We start from the raw sequence: 24102 nt of genomic DNA, 5'->3' as shown, positions 1-24102 counted from the left end.
TAACGAATCAATAACAAACACACAACAAAAAATAGCAGCATGGTCTACCAAAGCCTTACACGGAAGACACCGAGCCTTCCTGTGCCAGCCACACGTCGATAAACTTAAGTCGAACGAATGGCTCAGGAGAGGCGAGTTGTTTCCAGAGACCGAAGGGTTCATGCTCGCTATACAAGACCAGATTATAGTTACTAGGAACTATAGAAAATATATTATAAAAGACCAAACTCAACCGACTGACCTATGTAGACACTGCAACACTGCGTCTGAAACGATACAACACATTACAGGGGCGTGTAAATCCCTTGCACAGACCGACTACAAACACCGGCACGACCAGGTTGCAGCAATCATTCACCAACACCTAGCTTACAGAGACAAACTCACAGATAAAATGGTACCGTATTATAAATATAAACCCGAAACAATTTTAGAAAATCTTAATCATAAAATCTACTGGGACCGCACAATATTAACTGATAAAACGATACACTATAACAGACCTGATATTACAGTACACGATAAGTCTTCCAAAACAGTCTACTTAATAGACATTGCAATACCAAACTCGCACAATATCCAAACAACCATATCAGAAAAACTAAGTAAATATCAGGATCTTGCAATAGAACTAAAAACCCAGTGGAAAGCACAAACCGTCCACATAGTCCTCATTGTACTGTCATCCACCGGTATCATACCCAAATCTCTCTCACAAAGTCTAAACACATTACACATGCCTACCCACACACTACACATGCTTCAAAAAGCAACCATACTCAACACTTGCCGCATTACACGTAAATTCCTAACATCATCCACACTATCATCTACTTTTTCGATATAATCATCCCCTTACACGCTTGGCTCCGGCCCGCATGTAAGGTTTTACACTCTCTTCATAGAGAAGAAAACTAAATAACATATAAAATAATAATAATAATAATATACCTATAATTTTATCTGAGATTTATTTATTGACCTAGAAAAGAAATCCCTCAGGTCATTTTGACGAAGGTTACAAAGTGTTACATAAAACATTTAAATCTTTTATAAACGACAAAGTAATTAATTCCAGTGTAATTAAAAAGGTGAAATTTATGAGTTTTCTTGTAAATTTTACCGCCAGGTGATACAGTTTTATGAAACTCGCAATAAAATGTATTTTTTAATACAGTGTAAATAATTTCAGATTTAATTATAAGCATAAATTTTGCTTAATACCTTCCTTAAAACTATAAAACATTCAAATAAAGACTTATACAGATTCTTTTGCGCGTTCTCGTATTTTTTCCACGAATTAAATATGTTAACCACTGGGTTTTACATTTTGATGGTGAGATGAAATAGCAAGATGTGGCCATTAATACGTCATTTACGGTAAGTCAACATTCATTCTATCTATGTATTTATCCTCATGTCTGATTCAGATGTCTTAAGTTTTGTTATTTTAACTTTATAAGGATCCTTGGAGAAGTTATTGATTATCATGGCTCCTATGGTGGTCTACCTAAAAAAAATAATTTCTGGTGGCGTACTTTTGGTCAGATATTTGTTCTGATTTTCTAGTGGCAAGCGATAACTTCTAACAGGATTTACGGAAATTCCTAACTAGGTGGAAAATTCCAATAGATAACATTTTTATCAAAATCGAATTTACGCTTGGATTTCACAAAAACATAACGATATACTAATAACTTCAAATTAAAAACAAATGTCTATTAAAAAAGGAAAAAAATGCTTACTTACATTTCATATCACCGTCCTAAAACACCAATATTACAACACTGACACATCAGCCAACACGTAACCAATCAACTGATCAAGGCAAGTCTATTTCTCATCAATTCACATTCAAAAAACATGAATCATCGTCAAAATTGCACGAAAATCCTCACAGCTTCTCAGAAACCACTAATGTTCTATGATAATATCCTACGTCATGCCACAAGGAAAGTATCCGTATCAATGACTACACGAATGTAAACAAAATCCTTTGGTTTACATTTTTATGTATATCTTATCTCAGATTATGATAAAGACCTTGGAAATGGCTGTTTGTCATAATACTAAAAAACAAAACACAAGCAAAAAATACTCTTATGTATTACATAATAAAGTTGAATATTCAAGCTGTTACATAAGTTGTAAATTGTATAAGAAAATATAATCTTTTTAAAAAATATTGACACAGTAATGGATGTATGCGATTAGTAAAAAGTGTTTTAAGTGGTTTTTAAACTTTTTATTGTTGCATTTTTGAGTAATGAACTGATACTTAGCTCTTAATACTTTAAAGTTTAAAGTAAACATATTTTACAAAAGAAAGTCGACGATATCTAACACCGCCCACAGAAACACCCACATAGTCCTACAATCATTTTTTTCCATATTTTTTTTCGATTCGATCCACTGTGCGAGCCATAGACCCCGTGTCCAAATAATCAAAACTAAAAAAAACTCAATCAAAGATCCTTTAAAGACCCACATAATTAAATTATTCATAACCTGTGGGTCATGTTGGTAAAAAACCTGGGTGAGGACCCATATTTGGAGAATGGATTCCATCTCTGGCTTCATAATGGAATATTTACGTCACAAATAACTGAGTAAGCGTTTGGTCCTTTTGCTCCTATTAAAGAATAATTTACTTATATTGTCAGCGTAGATGTAATATGCAGTGTTGGATTAGTGTGGAATATCATTTTAATAGATGCATAGAAAATTATATCATATCTTCTGCCCAGCCTTTTCCCAACAATGTTCGGCTGGTTAATAGTTAGAAATTAGAAAATAAAAAAACGCGCGCTTTTAAAATGAAATCGAGTATCTATTTAAGTATGAAATTGACCAGTGATGGCATTTCGTACAATCTTTCAAAAGAGTCTATTTACTTTTTCATAATTTTTGTGCTCTATATAAAACCAAATCAGACAAATAAATATATTTTAGAAATCAATTTTCCCAAAGGACCGCGGGAAAAATACTTGAGCCAACAGTTTAAGTCAAACACGAATAGAATAAAGAAACAATAAAACAAATTGAGTGTGAACAAAGCGTAAGAGAAAAGATAACGAAACGTAATCCAAAAGTGAAGGGTCCAAAGGACGAGAGCTATCACGTGTAATGGAACGTCTTTAGAATACGAAATTAGGACATCATGAGCATTTGAGTGTAGTAAAACGTTTTGCTTCTACTTTTTGGATTTTATTTTGTTTTAGAATAATCTGAGAGGCTAATGAATATGTAATAGGACTTCTTTTAAAAAGACTTCTTTTTTGTAAATTCATATGTTTTTTGAATATTTTAATTTCGAAAATTGTTATACATATTTGTAATTTTAACATTGTACTTATTTACTTTATACTTAATTTAAAACTAGAGCAAAATCCAGTTAAAATTCAACAGATTTATTTTTCAATATTGTAATTTAAGTTTTGTTGTAAGAGAACCCAATTCAAGGTTAAGCTCGCCGTTATACAAACTATCTGTATTTTTTTTCGTGTTTTTCGTATATAAGTATGCAATAAAAATAAATAAATTAAATTCTAATAACTACATGTCTCTTTTGTGTTTTACTAAATTCTCCAAATAAAAATGACCAGAAAAAAAACATTAGTTTACCCAATCGCACAAGGGTAGGTCCACGTAATTCGTTCATTAACAACATAAGAATAGCGATCAATTGAGTGGGATTTGGCTTCATCTGGCCAGCTGAGCTTCGTTACCGGCTCAGTGGTACAGGCTGCTTGAAATACGAGTGCTGGGATTTGTAAGGACTTTCTGCTGATCTGGGGTTTTTTGGGCGTGAATGTTAGACGTATCTAATTCTGCTGTTGGAAAGGGATAGGTAATGTGGACTGGTTTTTGCTGCTCACTGATCTTACAAACGACAAACGAAGCTAATTTTAATATTTTTTTAGGTAATTGCATGATTAGGCTGTCTATTTCTGAGTAAAATTGTAATTAAATCTTGGAAAATAATATCTATTTCAATATAAAAGAAGAAACATCAAGCTTATCATATTCATAAAACTCTTGACAAGTGTATTATTTCATTTACATGGCTAGTCCCTTTTTTATTTTTAACTGATTTCCAAAAAAGGAGACTGTTCAATTCTTTGGAATCTTTAAATTATTATAATCTTTTGATTATTCAAAGTCAAAGTATTTATTTGCAAATGAAAACAGTAGGTATTGACATAATTAACAGAAATAAAAACAGGATAAAATAATAATAATTTGCATAAACATCTTAAACACCCTATATACATTCAATATGTAGGACAAACCTTGCATTGACTAGTAAGTATGATTAATAGATTCGTTGGGACAGGTCGGGACATAGTATCGGGACTGTCCTTAATAGGGTAGCACTTCGTGGAAACCCTTGGTTTATGTATTGTAAATTGTTTGAAGTTAAAGTAAGTGCACTTTGAGGTATCGTTACGACTGTATTTTGTTGGATAAGCACGTAGTTGAGTGCTGGTTATTTGTATGGAATAAAGTTTTATAGTTCTTCGCTTTGCAGTTTGTGTAAGTCTAGTGGCTATGGGGATTTAAATTTAAAGGTAAGAATAACCACTTAGTTTTAGTTATCACACCTGCACATGTGTTCTGAACCCTAAAATATAGTAATAATAATGGTTTCCGAGATCATATAAGGCCAGCAGGATCAGTCAGCTGCGCAGGACACATACTGTACAAACATTTGGTATATCAATCACCAATTTCCAGACTCAGGGCTGATTTGGGAAAGTTTCTGAGATCATTTCTGAGATCAAAGCGATTTCGACCTGAATCGAACCCGAGACCTCGTGCACAGCAGTTGCGCGCACTACCACTAGACCAACGAGGCAATCACATTACATATATTTTTTTCATTTATTTAAGTCAGGCCTCAAGGCCCATAGCATACCTATACACTGAGTATATAGGTCCAACCTCATTGCCACTCATGTGCCTTGCATTTGCCCAACCAAATGTGGTATCGTAGGTAAGGAGCCACGATCGTATGAAACCACGGTGCCCACCTATTTATTAGCTTGTCACATAATATTATATTATACATATCAATATGGTTATGGTTGACATACCTTCGTACATCTGCGCATATTGCGGGAAGCCGGCGGCTCTCAGCCATTTGCAAGCCTCTGCCGCTTCGATCTCTGAAACAAATAGATAGGAAATTAGTTTCATTGTTATATTCTATAGAGTATTTTTACCTATAATAATTTATTTTAGGAAGAAAAATCTTTTGATAATATAACATAGGACAAATAAGGAATAAAAAGTATAAAAACAATAGACTGTGCCAAATGAGCCCAGTTCAGAATTATGTCAGACAACTGGTTCTTGACGCTGGTCATGTGTTAGAGTTAACTGTGGGTCAAATACTTTCTGTCTTATTTAGCACATACATAAAATAATGTACAAGATCAGAGGAATAGATTCCTAAATGTTTTTCAACTTAACCGTGATTATACACAAACTTTTAAGTATTCATAAAAGTAAACAAATTCAGTAATAAAGTTTAACTAAGTTATTATGGTAAATAACTTAATAAATTATGCACAAAATTAACAAGTCTGCCATTTACGACTCTTGCAGCGTGGGCTCAACGACAGTTTTTCCATTGTTTTCCCATAAAACCTTCGTAGTAAAAAACATGATAAGATCATAAAAATTCTATTAACTTTCACATTGATGAACTTTCTATAAGATTAAATTGTTTTAGATAAACTTTTCCCATAATAAGTGGGAAAACAATTTTATGACAAAATCTATTTTATTAAACTCGATATTATTAATTTAATTAAAAAGTTAAATGACTTGTGACAGTTTCACAGTCAAATGCAAAATAATCCTGTGAATAATTGTAATGTAGAGGTATACCTATGCTATTTTACTGCCAAGTTTCATGGAAGTTTTTTAGAAATTATAAATTGGTAGGTATAATTACATCATTTTAATTAATTAAAATATTTGTATGACTGAAAATGATAAAGGAATGAGACGTGGTATCTCATCATGACCAACAAGTGCAATGTAGAATATTCCAGCATACAGTTCTTTGAATGCACTGATAAATATCATCAATTATCATAATTTTTGGTTTGCACTATCTACTGAAAAAAACAAATAGATAAAGTGATCATAATTTGCAGTACCTATCTACTGAAATAAATCAGATATGCCGTGATCGCATATACCTCTTGAATGACGCGTACTAATGTCATCATTTCTTAAAAAAACAGTTTTTAACAGTTTTAAAATATGAAAATTAATTTAAACTATTTATTTAATTTATAATAGGTATAAAAATATGTGTGCAGAAAGTGTAAAACTATTCCGCATATTTCTTCATAGACACAATAAAAATACTCTATTAGCATTGCACCACTAATTAGCCCGCTAGTTAAAATTCCAAAAAATAAAACAAATACTTTCACAGAACATACATTATTCTGGTGTCAAAACCAGTTATCTTGGCCCTTCGAGCCGTGACAAATGTTGAGGATATCAATCAGAGAGTATTACACGTCAGAGGTCAAGTTGAGATGGTCTGAAGTGAGGTACAATCAGTGGCTTTGTGTTCGTGATAGGTACAAATGCCTAAATAATGGACAAGAAAGTGTGGTTTCGGAGGATGATATTTGAGGATGCGGTATTTAAATGTACTTAGGTGATTTGTTTAAGTATGAAGAATATTGGTGGGAAAATATAATAGGAGTTTCCTTGAGAAGCAATTCCTACTGTCTTTTTTTCAGTTGGTTTTTAAGAAACATGGAAGTATTGCTATCTTATGGAGAATGTAATTCCGTCTTCTGTGTACTATCTACGTGTTAAGAGTACATGGATTTGAATTTGAAGCATTATAAAATTACAAAACAAGAATCTTTTTTAGATAGATTCATAAATCCTTAACTGAATTTATTTTAGTCATGTATGGCGAAATTACAAGATTAAATATTTTTATATTATTATGCCGCATCAATAGATTTCTTCATCGAGTCCATTAACTTAGGCGGATAGTGGCAAAGTGCAGATCAATTTTTCATTGGTACTTTAAAACGTATGATTTGTATGGCGTTTTTGTTTGTACTAACAGTAAAATAGTAGTGTACAGGTTACAAATAAAATGTAACGACTTCAGAATTTAGAAGATATTGAAGAAAAATTGTACATTGTTAAGTTGCTTTCCAATATACAGGAACTTTTCATTTCGTTTCACCCGCGTCCCTTGTTGCACCTCGATAAAAAGTAGGTACATAATACTTCCTCAAAGAATTGGGCAATTTAACACTGAAATACTCTTTTATAATCGGACTAGTAGTTCCTGAGATTATGTTCAAGCAACCAAGCACACAGAACAACAAACTCTTCAGCTTAATCAGCATAGATGTTTACCAACAAGCAAGCCAAATCTTATGATGAAATTCACCAACATAAACAAAAAGAAAACACAAAATTTTGATTAAACGCACATACAATCTAGACACACGGCAGTGTGTCCGCCAAGTTCGAGCAAAAAAAGCGACACACCGGCCGTGGGTTATATTACACGACCCATTTCGGGCCAAATTCGACCCCCCTGTAACTCAAAATCTATTTTATTTACGCATATCAAATTTCTAGTATCTGTTGAGACCCCCTCACTTATCTAAAATACAAAATTTCATTAATATACCTATTGTAGGTCTTGAGATATTGACGTCAGAAAATCGCTATTTTTACTATACACTCACTGACTGACTGATTCACTGACTCACTCATCAAAAACCTAGACCACTTCCAATGGTCGTATTGACTTGAAATTTAGCATGGAGGTAGGTCTTTATGTCAAGGTAAAGGGAAAAATCTGAAAATGGCCAAGTGTGAGTCGGTTTCAAAATAATGAAGGTGTTTTATACCCGGTGTAAATTTATACCCCTAAGGAACTGAAACGAACTTAATTTATTTATATTTATATAATATATCTTCGAATGGTACAAAGGTTTGTATTTAGTCAAAGTAAAGTAAAAATCTGAAAACGGCCAAGTGTGAATCACTTTCGAAAATAACGAATGTGTAACTTTGATCCACGAACATAATATATGATAACATGTCATGTCAGTCAGTTGGTAAATCTAGTCCATTTAGTTAATCTAGTTCATTTCTTTGTAAAAAACATAGTGCATATTAAAAAATCTAAAAGATAGTATAAATGAGACATTTCTTTAACTAACTTCATCATAAGAAAAAAATAAAATAAACAACCTTACAAAAATAAATGAAATCCCACCCAAAACAAAAATGTGAAAGACTGCCAAGTTCGATAATATGGGAATGCTTCGCCTATAAAAGAAGTGAGATCTAAATAAGTACCAAGTTCCATACACATACCTCAGTTAAAAATAGTTACTTTTTAATGATGTTACTTGGCAAGTTTTAATAGAAAATTAAATACTTGATTCATTGCGTTTAGTAGGTTTATAACAAGGTGTATGAAAACTTGCCAAGTAACATCATTAAAAAGTAACTATTTTTAACTGAGGTATGTGTATGGAACTTGGTACTTATTTAGATCTCACTTCTTTTATAGGCGAAGCATTCCCATATTATCGAACTTGGCAGTCTTTCACATTTTTGTTTTGGGTGGGATTAATATTACCAACAAACACACTTATTAACGTTTCTGACAGTACTTAAGTAGCCGATCGGCTATCGGCCACCGGAGTAGCGTCGACAGCTCAACATGAACCGTTTACTACACGATAAACCCCATTGGGACACCATACATTTTATTTTGAATAATTTGTTACAAGATACCGAACTTATTATCAACATATTGTTTTGGGGCTTTTAAAAAATGGTGATGTTTAATCACCATACCAGCGTCAGGTATTCTACCTGACACATGCTGAGCTGGACTCCCATTCGGTGCAAGCGTAAGACACTGCACCACGCCGTTAATTTTTGTATTTTATGTTTGTCTTTCTACCCACTTCTTGTTTTGTTTTATTTCTTATTGTGTATCTTTATGGTGTCTTGTCGTTTGTCCGAATAAATGTTTTATCTATCTATCTATCTATCTATGTTCTGCTTTTGGTGAAAGATTGATTAATCTATACTAACATAATAAATAAGAAACATTTTTGTTTGTACCCAAAAGGCTCCGAAACTACAGAACCGATTTGAAAAATCTTTTCATTATTGGAAAGCTACACTCTTCCCGAGTAATATAGGCTACATTTTATCCAGATACGGGAAGGAGTTCTCCCGGAATGCAGGTGAAACCGCGGGGTAAGCTGGTAGTTTTGAATAATTAGTTACAAGATACCAAACTTATTATCAACATATTGTTTTGGAGCTCTTAAAAAATGTTCCTATTTAATCATGATGTTCCGCATTTGGTGAAAGATTGAATAATTGACGATAATTTGTAGTGCTGTGCGGAGGTCGAGAAGAAATGGTATCGATATTTCATGGATCGAAAATACAGTGTTAATTCCTGGTGGTTTCGGTTCTTGTTTTGTATTGATACTTTCATTATTTTGCAGTAAGATTAATGTTGCTTAAATGGTGAATAAGGGTGAAAAGTAATTATGAGCCGGCCTTTCCAAAATAATACAGTAAAAAGAATATAGCATAATATAGCTTGCGTTTTCGAAGGGTCTTATTTACGCACCTGGATAAAAAATGACTCAAGAATATTTCCAGTAACAGAGCACATTTCGTATCTTAGATCTGCTAAACAAGAATAGAGATATTTATGCAAAATAATGAATAACAACGGAAAACTTTACAATTTTAATTTGTTTCACAATACTTAACATGACAGGAAAACGGAAATCAGACTGCATAATTTTAATAAAATAGATAATATATTCAACACGTGTTTTATTCCTACTAAGTATAGATAAGTTTTATCTATTATGCATTGATTGTAGTAGTCAAGTGTTTATCGTTTAAATGACGTCAGATTATCGTCTACTGTAGACTACTGTAGACCACACACGATTATTTGATTCCAATAGGCTACTATATTGTGTGTATCGGCTATTAGTTCCTAGGAAAAATTAACTTCCTCATACGCGTATACGTCAAATATGTTGATTCCTGTAGGTTAGGCTGTTTCTAAGAAAAATAGACAATGCCCCTTACATATAACATAAGTTGGTATTTCAAATATACCACGAATTAATAATATAAGTAACCTAGGGACTTTTTGAAAAACGTGGTAAGTAAATATACTCATGATAAGTACATAGATAATGGCATACATCAGTACAGGTAAGTTAACAATAACATGGTAATCGGTCCTAATTTTATTTCTGATTGTATGTTCAAAATCCACAGAATTAAAATGTATGCAATATGCAGGATTCTAAATAAAGCTACATACACAAACTCTTAAAGCATTCATCGAGCTTATAACTGTAATAGCTCAAGCCAAAAGCTGCAATATTACCTACAGGAAACCAAGTTCATTCAAATAGAAGACCGTTTCAATGGCTCGTGCTAAACTTAACAAAAAATACCAGTAGCTCATACATCTTCACCACAAATTGCACCTTTTGATGCAGCTGTTATGATTGCAGTTGCAAATAGGTGCAGCTGTCGAACAGATGCCAGTTCTATCATTTATGTTGCATCTAAGATTAACAAGAACTTTGATATACTTAAAAAAATAACCAGGGTATTAGCGACGCCTTTGCGTGGATATGTAGGTACCAAAACTATCTACTACTATCATATGTCAATGACCTCGTGAAAATTCGTTCAGTAGTTTCTGTTCTTATCGCACAGGAATACAAGCGATTACTCGCGCTGTTTAATTTAATTATAATAGATACTTAAATACGAATAAATCACTTGCTTATTATCCATTTATTAGGTACTGGCTTCCGCCCGCGTAGAGTTCGGTTATATCGCGTTTCCAAGAGAATTCTTCATAAGTCCGGGATAAAAACTATCCTATGTTCTTTCTCAAGTTCAACTCTATCTCTTTACCAAATTTTATTAAAATCAGTTCAGTGGTTTAGACGTGAAAACGTAACAGACAGACAGACAGATAGAGTTACTTTCGCATTTATAATATTAGTAAGGATTATTCAGCATGACATAAAAAAATGTGAAAAAAGCAATTACACTGCTCAGCAAAACGCTGCCACTCAAAACGGCAACTACAGAAGACATAACTGTCCAACCAAGTTGTTCCCTTTACACTTCCAGCATAAAAACTGTCACAGCCAAGCACTCCCATTCACTTCCACACTGCATTGTGTTGACGTGAAGCTAAATTCGTAAACATTAGTGAACTGGGTTGAACACAATGGCTGTAACACCACGGAGTAAGGAAAGATGAGAGGTGTTATAATGCAGGTAGGTCACGCCTTGTTCTAGGTCAAATACTATCAGTTACGAGTGAACTAACGAGGGGGTCGGGTTCTTTGAGATATTTATCAACGATTTAAAAAAAAATGTCGGGTCAAAAAGGCGTTTATGTAAGTTCAAAGACAATAAAGTTCCTCGTCACCGCATTTTGGCACGCTATTGTCTAAAGAGATTTGCCGTTATGGCACCTCCGCTAGTCATTTTGTCTCCATGGTTGAATACAATGGCGTGCAGCAAAACAGACCCAATTTGAAAGAATTGAATTATTTGTTTTTCAAATTACGCCTGTTTTGCCGATTGTTATGCAAACAATATTGACCCAGTTGTCTGGAAACCGAGTGTAATGAACGAATTTTGGACCGTCTTAATTTTTTCGTGTTGTTTTTATTGGGTGTTCTGTTTAAGTGATTTATTGTGATCGTATTTTGTTTTGGAAGCCCGTGTTATTTAGTCATACCGTTTGTATAAACCGGTGTGCATAAAAAAAATGGACGGCCCACATGATTTTGTGATGATCGTGGTTTTTGGTCATCTGTGAATTCTGTGATTAATGGTGCATGTAAACCTTTAAATTTTTTATTCAAGAAAAATATACGTTACATTATATGTATATGCGTAACTTATTTCAACACTTTCGTGGTGTATTTTCGGAGATAACAATAATAATTATGTAATAGAAAATCTTGAATAGATAAAATTTATTTGCAGACTTTAATTTTGAGAATTGCTTTTCAAACCATTGCCGGAATTGAAGATTATTCAACAATTTTTGAAGCCCTACGAGAAAAGTTATCTTTTACGCAAAAGATTTACCTTTTCCTGAAACTGAAACACTTCAGCTGTATGTACAGAAAACATCAAAAGATTGGCAATGTTTTGCTTTAATATCATCATACGAAGTTCGTAGTATATGAAGTTTATATTGTAAACAACAGCTGTTTGGTAAGAAACTCCTTTCTATGAATAGGTTTTGAAATAAACTATGATTGGGTTGAAGTACGGAAACCGAGAGGACCAAGTTTGTTCGTGCCCCTTTTCCATAGACTAGCTGTTTTCTCGCAGTTTCACTCGCATCCCGTAGGAACTACTGCTCATACTCAGATAAAATATGGCCTATGCTACGCGGGGATAATGTAGCTTGTCAACAGTTAAAGACTTTTCAAATCGGTTCAGTAGATGTTTTATTTACATTTCATTCAACAGATTAGATCATTTGAAAGTTATGGCAGATCGGGGAAATACCAATATGAATCACGCTCAAGAAAGCATGCATAATGAATAGAGCAGGAAGGATTCGTTCTTATATATTTATATTTGTTACTAGATGAACCCGCGAACTTCGTATCGTTTAAACCTTCCCTGGACCTCTACAAACATTTTAAAACTAAAATAAGCCAAATCGGTCCAGCCATTCTGGAGTTTTAGTGAGACTAACGAACAGCAATTCATTTTTATATATAAGAGATTTTATATTATTTTCAAATAACATAAAAACTAAATAATATGTAACAATATTTATATACATATAGAATACAAATACTGGAGTCGCTAACCACTATGCTTTCCTAAATATGTACATATGTAGGTATTTCACGACCACAACTTTGAAACCGCATCCATCGCTCTTTTAAAACCGATTTGGCTTCAAACGGTCTATACAAGCAGAAAGATGGATAACATTTCTTTCCTTTCTCTCGTGTACCAGTAAAAAGTTTTAAACAGTAATGTGTTGAGGTAATTAGTAACTTATCTATAGACGCCATTTTTGTTTGTATTTTGTGAACGCATTGTTATCTGTCAGACATGTTGATTTATTTGTTTGAGCTGTTGGAGACATTCTAATTTTAAAATCTTATAAGACACGTACTTATTGAGATTGTTGTATGAAAGGTTTTTTGGCTTTAATTCAGAAGCTATGCTGAGGAAGTTATGGTCATGTTTTTTTGGTCGGATGTAAGTAAATAATGGGTCCTGAGCATTTTAATTCCAAGTGGCATCAGAATTTTCCTTTTGAAAATCTTCCAAAACAAGTGTGAAGTGCACAGCACACAAATGGCATTTACATAAAAAGTGTGAATACATTAGGTACAACTCTGCACATACTTTTGTTAATACATAGCCGTGATGGAATAATTTTCTTGTCGTTTAGTTTAATTTAAGAAAATCTAACCTGATTCAATACAGCTATTGTTTAACTGTTAGTAAACATAACATTCTGTCTGTTTAACTTGTTTATCATACTTTGTGTGAGAAAAACTGGTCAAGATTCTGTGGAGGAAAAATTCCAGATTTTAAAAGTTTAGTGCTTATTAGAAAATACGATAAGATAGCAAAAGTATTTAGTTATGGTTCTTGGAATACAGATTATTGGATAGACGGATATATCCAATAAGCCCTAGAACACTTAGAATAAAACACACCAAAATAGTAGAAAAGAAAACAACCAAAACAAACGAAAAACGACATTTCGCACCTACTTATAAAGAATAAAAAAGAAGCACACAAAATTACCTGTAATCTGATCAACACTTAAATTAGGAACACTCATTTTGCACAACACTGGCACACTAGAACACTAAACGCGCATCTTAGAAACATGCAGACTCCCGCGCATCGTTTCCAACACTGAATCACTCATTCATACGAAAATCTCAATCTATTAACTGCTATTTGAAACGTATTAACACATAAAACGTTATAGAACCAAGTAACATTTATTGGTCGTAACTTAAATTGTTAAAAAGTTTTTCATTGAAAATTCGATCTAACGGTTCTTTAATAAGATGTTAAATTATCGACGTCTCATTTAAAAACACTGGCCACTGCGTCATTTTGTCACAAATTGAAACCGACGAGCATTCTTATTTGAACATTTGAATTTTCGAATTAACTTTTGAATTATGACGCGTGATAAATATAAAAGTCGATGTTTAAATTTAGAATTGTTTTATTTATAGTTTTTTTTTTGGATAACGGTTTTGCACTTTGGACGGTTTTAGAATGAGAATTGTTTTGAATTTAAATTTAGAATGAATTGGAATTCGATTATACTGATTTTAAAATTGTAATGATTCGAGTGTAGTGTACACGGATGTAAGAAACAAACGAGTGAGGCGACTAGTTGACTAAGAATGAGATTAGTTATCAGTGTTTATCGCAAGCAGTCGTTATGCGTCCTTTAATCGTTGGTCGCGTCACCCCGATAGCCACACAACTGGACTACATAAAAACGCTTGTTTGGATATGGTAACTATACAATTTACATTTTTATAAGGAAATCAATATTTACTCAGTAACCTGTTCTGAGAATAATTTTGTAGTTAAATGTAATTAGATCGCTTGTACTGGAATGTTGTCGTGGATTTTTCCTATGTGTTTGATTGTCGATACAAACATTAAAATTAAACTGATTCTATTGACTACAACAATTGACTCAGCGACACAATAATATTATATAATAGATACGCAATTACGCATTTGGTTCAATTACTGGCCAATATTTTTTTGTTTTGACATTTAGGTATACATTTTCTTCTTGTTTTCCCGCGGTTTCAGCTGAGAACTGCTACCGGGATAAAATAAAGCCTATGTTACTCGCGAAGAGTGTATCTTTCCAACAGTGAAATAATTTTTGAAAGTGCTTCTGTAGTTTCGGAACCTTTAGGGTACAAACAAACGAAAAAAATGTTCATCTTTATTATATTAGAATAGAGTAACCTACTGTATCCCATTTGTTGCGTTCCATCTAGTCTAGGTACTTATAAGTTTACTAGCTCTATGTAAAGGGAATGACTTAAAAAATTAGGGACCGAAGTATTTAGAACTCGCTTATCTATTGTGTCATTCAAACTACACCATGTAACACTAATTTAAAACCACTACTTTGCTTCTAATTCTGTGGAAATTACCCATTTTAGGAATTGAAAGAAACAAAAATGGCCATTTCCTCATTGTGCTAATCTTTTGTCAATTGAATTGTCGGATTCAGTTCTTGAAATTCCTAATTGTTAGTTTCCATTTTGAATTTAGAAATATTGAAATAAATACTTAAATGAGAATTGAAATGTGTTTTGAATTTAGAATTACTCGTTCTAAATATAAAATTGAAAAAATATTTGTATTAAATATAAATAAAAAGTGGTAGTTCTACATTTAAAATCGTAGCCTATGTAGAACGCCTTTAAATTTAGTGTTCTGAAAATTAATACAAAAGTCCCACAGAAAACTCTTTATAAACAAACAAACAAAAATGTTTACCTTTACCATCACAAAACGGTCAGTCTTACAACATTTTTATACATATTAGTTAACAAATGACGTGACATATAGAAATAGAACAGAAATGACCTCATGGTTTAACGTAGGTGGTCAGCAGCCTTATAGGTTGCAGTAATGCATTTAGGCGTGAATCGGCGATTTTGAAGTCCCAACTTTGGGTTATTTTAATGGCTCTGTTTATATGTAAATGCATACCTACTGTTTTACTTTAGTTAAGCGGGAAAAAATGTGTTTTTTTTTTCAGTGTATTTTTTTCCTAGTGAAGGATCAATTTAGGAATGAAAATTAAAAACAAAAGTCAGTCGTTGTTCAGACAAGACCTGTTATAATTACCAAATACTTACGGTGAGTTGCACCATTTAACTAAAACCATAACCGAGACATTTTTAGTAGTATGTATTCACATCGCCAATTTTGACCAATGGTCGGCAAGAACACAGGTGGTTAAGGTACTATGGCTTACTACTACTACTACTATGGTTTGGCTATCATTAAAAGCTGCAACCCTTCCTTAGAAAAGACACTATGTGCTTACAAAGAAGCTTCTAAGCAAAGTTACCTATAAAAAGTAAGGGTCCTAAAAACGCGTATAAATGGCGTAAAAGACCTCTAAACTGGCCCGATACGTAATATAACCCTTTATCTATGACAGTAGTGAGTGAAAGCCAATAGTAGCGTCAGGTAGCGAGGAAACTCAGGCGATTTTACAGCATAATAATAATTTTACGTGGTTTTAATGGCCACACTTGCTAGGGTGTGTTTTGTGATGTGGGACAAATATTTTTGAGAATTTTGTGAGAGAAATAAAATGTTTTAAGGATTATTTAATTATGATAGTTCTTATGATTTAAATGTTATCAATAATGAGTGTATTATTTACGCAAAAATGAAGATAATTAGACATTGTTGAGGCGGTCAGAAAATGTCAAAAGAAACATCGAATTATCAAATCTTTTTCTAAAGCGATAAGATAGCAACATCTTACAATAAATCTAGATAGCCCAAATCGTGTAAGTAATCTTAGTTCAATGATTTCATTGCAATGAGATTAGTTTTTTTCAGAAATGAATTTTGCAATTTTTATATAATTTACCCGTTGTGTATTTGCATTTTTTAAGGAGACTAAAAAATATATAGAACACCGTAAAAAAATGAGGTTATATTTTTTTTAGAAAAAATCAAAGACAAAGTTCCTTTCAGAAAGAAGAGCCTTTTCCTTTTGAGACCCAACACATGATACAGGGAAAATATAACCAACAAAACTGGAAAAAAACCGTACAAATCTTTCAAGAATCCAAGCATCACCACAGTTACGCATGTTATCAGAACATAAATACCACATACCATACATATACATAAGTCATAAGATCGCTTGAAATAATCCAGTTCCGATAGCGAGTGCAGTAAAATTGATTGTTATCGATTCCTGTAAATCTGACTCATGAATTTCAGGTGTTTACACTGAAAAGCTGCAATTTCAGTGCTATGGGGAAAATCTTAGTAGATTTGGATGTTGGGTTTATAAACAAAAGGCTTTTGACTAATGTCTTTTGAATGGTTGCCATGTTTTAAGGAATGGTTTTCAACCGACTTCATAAAAAGGAGGTTCTGCGTTTGACCTGTATGTATGTATGTATGTTTGTGAGTGATTGTCTCACGTTTGACAGAACCTATTTTAATACGGTTTTCAGCATAGTACCTATTATTGAGACTTATAATGTCGTAGTTAGTGTTGAAGTCAGTTTAATCGTTTTGTAAAAAGTTTTTTAACTACCCATCCACAAAATTGTCCCAAACCTCAAATTGTCACTCCATGAAAAAAAAAAAATCCCTAATAACAAAACTGTCCCGACCCTTTAATGGTCAGTATGGTCACCCTACCCCATAAACTCTACCAATCCGTGCTACACTATTAGTGTAAAGCCAAAAGCGATAAACCCAAACCTGAGGCATGGTCACCGCAGTTACCAGATGGTCTCTGTATCTATGTGCCGAACTAGGTTATTCCCGTGGTCACTATGTGAGTTTGTGGATTAAAGTAAACATTTATGGTTTATTAATGAATATACCTATGTATCTACCATATATTATCGGCAGGTGTCATATCTATGTAGATTATTAAGATGTATGAACTCTCAGATTTTCCAGTGCTAATATCATTTACAGTATTGACAAAAGACTAAAAAATATAAAGCAATTCTTATTGTGCTCAATTAAACTGCAGTTTCAAAAACCGCTTTTGGCAGGTGTTTACAACAATAAGTCAAGCACCTTGTTTTTCCTCTCCCTTATTTTTGAGCGTTAATCTGTTGTTGGCAGTTTTCCTATTCTTAAAAACGTCAAAATAACGAAATACTTTAAAGCCCTTTTACTAACTGAAAAAATGTTTGTTTGTAAGGTAGCCCCTTTATCAAAATAACTAGCTTAATTATTCGGTAGTCGTTTCCATGGTACCTACGCGGCTGCAACAGCTAGGAGAAGCTAGTCAGTTTATAAATATCGTTGATAACATTTCGTAACTAGTTTGTATTATCATTGAGAACAATAACAGACAAATTAGAAAGATAACGATATCTTAATGTGTGTATTTACCGTTTTTGTGTAACCGCACTAATTTAAAAGATGATAAAATTTACAGAGTGTCATCATCTGCCTATCCTTATCCCTTATCCCAACTGTGTTCGGTCAGCTTCAAGGGCTTCATGCAGCTGAGTACAACCGGCATAGTTGGAATAATTGGTTGGCATACTTTCTAGCTTCTGAAAAACTACAGAAAAACTTTATCGTAAAATATTTTTATTATATTATTTACACACGATCTTTAAACCCTAAGCTAAGTTATTGATCAGCTTGTGTTATGCGTTAGCACAGCATAGAAACTGCGGAGAGTTGCTAGAGCAACTTACTTATACTATGTACCTATGTATACAAAGTTGGTCCTCTGTCCGACTACATAATCTTGTGTCAACAGAATCCAAGATGGCGATCGTACATCATTATAATATTGCCAAACATCAATCACTGGTCTGAGGTCAACTACTGAATATGTTAGACAACCATTCATGATTGTATTGGTAATATTACTGCTTATATAAGTATAGATATATATGTGTTATCAGCTTGAATATTGTCGCAGTCAACTGGTTGGTACTTAGTCAATACGCATTGATTATTTAGAGTAAATTATCTAATATGAATCCTATTGATATTATACCTAAACTCGTTTGGATTTTTGCTCTTCTTTCTCGCTAATACTACTGAATTTATTTTGATGAAAAGGCGCATTATGGCTTATGGGACAGAATAATATACAGGTTACTTTTATCCAAGTGCAGCAAATAGTTCTCTCGGTATTTTGCAGCCACTTTATTCTTGGTAACCAATATCTATTAGGTAAATACACTTTTAAATAAAAACAAAGCTTCAAAACTTGACCAAACAATTGACCTTAAACTGTCATTTAACAAAGCATTAACTTCGTAACAGCAAACCCGAGCCTAACAGAATGACAAGTAATAATTATCGCATTAAGATGTTGCAGCAAGAACTTGTTACCCGACTTACGGCCATCTCTGAGGTATTAAGTGTTTACACGATAATCCCCAATTTGAAAGCAAAACTGACGTAATCTGAAGATCATAATCAGAGCGGGCTAATTCACGGGCGGAAGCGATGTAAAAGATGCTTCATTCGCATCTTCCGGAAATAACTCCACGTAACCGAATGAGAGCTTATAGGCTTCGTTAAATGGGTCATCTAACACTGAAAGATTTTTCAAATCAATGCAATTAAAGGGATTTGCAGGTTTAGACAAACTTTAGTTTTGTATATTAATAGGACAAGTATTGGTTAGTGTAGATAGCAGCGATTGATTAATTATCATAGGTGAAGTACTATATCGGCATTTTTTAAGCAATATGACACTTAAATCTATTACCTATATATTAACACATGTAAACGTAAAAAAATATTTATGACTTACACACTTTTACCAATTTAGAGTTTCTTAAGCAAGTTTCATTGAAAAAAAAGAGTTAATTTCAACAAAATCGCTAGCGCTTATGCCACATACTCAACCCCAACTTAAAGTCGGGCATTCAGCTTCACATGGCCACCGGGTGGCCCGGAAGCCGTTTATAAAGAATTTACCGCGCTTTACCGCGGTTTACCGGCTTGACCTCAAGTACTGGCTTGGTCAAATATGCTTTGACTTAGGTCTGAGGGAAGGTACCTCGGAGGTAGTTGTTAGTGAGTGAAGCAAATGGGTAATTGTTGGGAATGTTTGTTTGGCTGTTCATTCTTATTTTGTTTGTAGATATTATTGGGTATCAAATGAAGAGCAAATTATTTTGTATTGCGGAGTTTAATTTCGAGGAGTTCAACATATTTTATCTATTTATATCTATTTTGGCTACAAACAACGATGACAGTTCCTATACCACCACCAGTACCTATTACCAGTATAATAACTATCTAAATGAAATCTAGAGACTACACATATTGTAATTACCTCTATGAATAAAATATACATAGTAATTATATTTCAAACAATTTGTTATTAAAAAAAAAATATTCATGAAAGTAAGTGCATACTTAACCTTGTCAACAAAAACTATTAACTTCCCAAAAATAAATAAAAACAATTTCAATTTACTATTCGCGCTCTTAACGTCTGGTCTGGTCAATATACTGACTTAAGTAACATAAGGACCAACAAGACTCCATTTCATACAAATTCATGGGTCTCATAGGGAGGTTTGCGCTATAAACCATAGCGCTTGGACGTTTTTACGACACCCCGTGTCTCGTTAAAAAGTATTTAACTATATTTTTTATGTGTAGTTTAAAATTCTTTGGTGAAAGATGGTATGTTTATGGGGTAAGAACATGTGGTCGTGTTTGGGAATTGAAGATGGTTTAGTAGCTGATGAAATAGTTTACGTAGATACTAATTTTTGAGTAAGAATTTTAATATTTTTATAGTAGGTACCTACCTAACAACTAATGTATGTAAATGAATGTCAGTCGACTTAAAAAAGTAGCACTGCAGTAGAAAGAAAGAGTGATGGTCTTATTATGGTCATTTAGTTTACTTTAGTGTACCCAGAATATCAGTCTTAAAAGAGCTGGAAAGCAAAACAATCCATTTTGAGTTCTTTAAAATTTGTATAACCTTACGCATTCTAAAGCAGTAAATACAAATAAAAACACAAACGCCGAAAACCTGACTATCCGATTATCAAAATAACCGATGTTCTTAAAATTAAAAGAGCAATTTTTTCTCGGAATATCCTCTCTCTGCACTTAAACCGTTGAATAATTTATTTCTAAAATTAATGATTCACAAGCAGATATACTGCGAATCGAATGATTTTCGACAACATTCGGAAATGCCGTGCGAAATTCGACGAACATAGATTATGGAATTTGTTTGTTACCTTTTCCTGATTTCTAGAGAAGTTATTTTACTCGTATGTTTTTGATATAATGTTATAGGTATTCGAAATGCTCATTTTATAATGCTCTGTTTCTCAGAAGTTTACTAGGATGGCATCCTTCTGTCTAGCCTTTTTCTTATGCAATTTGAGGCTGTCAACATTTGTATAGTTTCTAAAAGGGTTAAGTAATCTGTATGATAAATCGTGTTCACCGATTTAGGTAAAATTTTGTATGAGATCAGATCATAGCATATCCAGACAGAGCAATTTCTTAAGCACATAAAAGACCCGCGTTTGATCACTATTAAATAAATAAATAAATTCGACATCACCGAATAAATTGTAAAAGACCGATTTTCCGAGAAATGAAAGCGTTGACACATCACTGTCTTGTCAGGTTGGCCTACTTACCGCCAATAGCCAATTATGGCCAACGCCAAATAGGGCCAACGTTTGTTTTCGGCAATCAATGCAATTATGTACAACTTTGGTGTTAATTAGTATTAATTGTTATATAATTAAATATAAGTGTTTTTGTCCAAATTAAGTGGAAAGTATACTTATTTAATGCTTTTGTAATATACCGTCGTAGTTTATGAGTATCCAATTTTTTTGGGAAGAAATATTCTCATCGATTTTTCAGCTAAAAGAAAGTTGATTAATGCAATAGTACTTTGAAATGACCGCGCATAATTGAACATACCTCCCGAAACACACAAAACAACTACTAATCACCAAAACCAGCATTTACAACATTACACATACTCAATGCTCATATACCAACATTACCAACATCAAACAACCAACATGTCCCCACTAGGTCAGTACCATAACATTTTCACCAAACATTTGTTACATAAACGCCAACACGACAACCGCAGCGTGGATAAGCGCTCGTTAAAATTCACTATAAACAGATGACCAGAGTTAGGCGTCAATTGACCATAAATTCTCTATGGCTTTCGTTACGGTAAGGTTGTATGCCAAGTTAGGCGATATGGATGCGATGTTTTGTAGTTTAGTAATATTCAACAAATATTTCAAGAGTATGTCGGTCTGGCGTTTATCTAGTGAAAGCTATGCTGTTTAATCAATTTCATCAGGCAAAATATTTGATTAGCCTTCGATAGCGGATTCGCCCTCGCTCAGTGGGAACTATTTCATGGACTCAGAGAAAAAGAATCCTGTACCTTTTCTCGATACGTACATTGGTAATCTGAAAGTCTTCGGTCAGCAGATTTGCTATTTATTTTTGAGTAGGTATTAGATAACATGGCTGTTGCGGAAAGCTAAAGGCTTCTTTTTATCTAGACACTCAAAATTAAAATCATCAGCTGTTTTTTCAGTCCCATCTCTGGCATAGGCTACCTCTCACACAGAGAAGCATTTAGCTAATATAAAGCTACAGATAGCATTCACTATACAACCATCCTAATTCTTGTCACTTTCTTTAGGAATTCGATGTCCGATTTATGACTGTTGTAATATTATTTGTTTTTATCCGTTTCCTATGGTCTTATGGCGATATTCTGAATATTTAAGCACCTATTTTAGCACATTTTCTCACATGGTTATAAACTTTATATTCATGGAAAACATATAATATTAAACATGTTGTATGCGGGGATTTGTATGCAGATATATTTTTATGGCTTGTTTGTGTTTTTTTAATGTTTTAATTTTAAATATTCAGGTGACATTATTTTTAATACAGTGATTGTAAACGTTTGGTTTTAGTGTCAAGCCAGTATGCACATTTTTATGGGTTTCAATGTTGAATTTATTTATGATTTTCGTTTTATTGCTTTTTTATTAATTTATTGAATAGAATAATGAATTTAGCAGATGGTGGTATAAAAGTTTTAAGCTTAGTTAGATTAGTCAGGCAATACCTGTGTGTGTATTTTTGGTGGGAAATTATCAAACTGTGACAAAAAAAATGAGCCTCAAACTCAAAATATATAAAAAAAATACTCAAACTCAAAAGAAGTACATACAATTATTTCCTATTTTTATTCCTGTCTGTGTTTTGTGTGTAATTGTGAACATAAAATGTCAAATAAGAAGCTCAAGTCGACCATTTAAACTATACTAAAATAAGCCTCAATAAGTAACTATAGGTAATTGAATCTTACACACAGTATGATTTATGTAAGTAATACACAACATCCTACTATTGGTTTACGAATTCAATACCCATTGTCTTCTGTTAGATTTAAATAGTACACGCTCTTGCTAAATTATTGACAGTGGGCACCGAGAGGTGTTGCAATTAAAGGTAAGAACATACTTGATGCAGAACATGTAAGATTGAAAATGTGGCCAAAAAATGTGGTCGATATGGTTCTAAGAATCTTGAAGTAAAAAATTTGATTGAAAAGTAAAGTGTGCTCCGGATTTCTGGAATCTTGAAATTATTGTGCACAATATTTTTATTGTTGGTGTTATAAACAAAACAGTTAAATACACATAATCTTAAAAGCCGATTGATATATAGCACCCTATTTAATATTACTTATCAATCGTCTTTTGTTTGTTTGTGTATTTAAGTTGCTCTTGGTTTTTTTTTAATTTCTTTTGATTGCGTTATTTGTTACACTCGGATGCTTCTTAATTTTTTAGCAATTCTTTCTTTAAAAATCCCTTTGGACATTATATTATTACTCTTCATTGCATCCAACAAGTGTACAAATATATGCACCACACATTTTGAATTGAATTCCACGAGCTTTCGCATTTCCATCTCTCAGCAATATAACACACGTGTGAGTGTTAGACAAGTATGTTACGACCCTAATGCTTATGTTAGAATTAGCATCTGCCTACATCTTCCTACTGATGGATAATGTTATTAAGTTACCTAAGTTAAGTTAGTTAAGTTAGCTAAGTTATTAGTTTGAGCGTGACTTGGGACTATTTGGTGGGATTCCGAATGTTAGGTTTCTGTGTTATTTCAGTGTGTGGGTGGTTGTAGTCATAAGTTGTGAATGACCGGATGACGTCATTG

General features: G+C 33.1%; 1 protein-coding gene across 4 annotated transcripts in view; it reads right to left on the bottom strand.

Moving 5' to 3' along the window:
• Cv-c (crossveinless c) overlaps positions 1 to 24102 on the bottom strand; it is a 310299-nt gene that overhangs the window by 68413 nt on the left and 217784 nt on the right. For 2 of the 4 annotated variants that reach the window (XM_021331060.3, XM_049837538.2), the window contains one exon: positions 5097 to 5168. In XM_021331060.3, coding sequence (XP_021186735.3) covers positions 5097 to 5168 — 72 coding nt within the window. Of the gene's footprint in view, positions 1 to 1749; positions 1954 to 5096; positions 5169 to 13890; positions 14581 to 24102 lie in introns of those variants that run through there. The other 2 variants (XM_049837539.2, XM_049837541.2) reach the window with 2 other exon arrangements.

Source organism: Helicoverpa armigera, chromosome 23 (assembly GCF_030705265.1).
Source record: "Helicoverpa armigera isolate CAAS_96S chromosome 23, ASM3070526v1, whole genome shotgun sequence".
NCBI lineage: Eukaryota > Metazoa > Arthropoda > Insecta > Lepidoptera > Noctuidae > Helicoverpa > Helicoverpa armigera.
The sequence above is the reverse complement of the archived record's forward strand: the minus strand, read 5'-3'. Positions and strand labels throughout refer to the sequence as shown.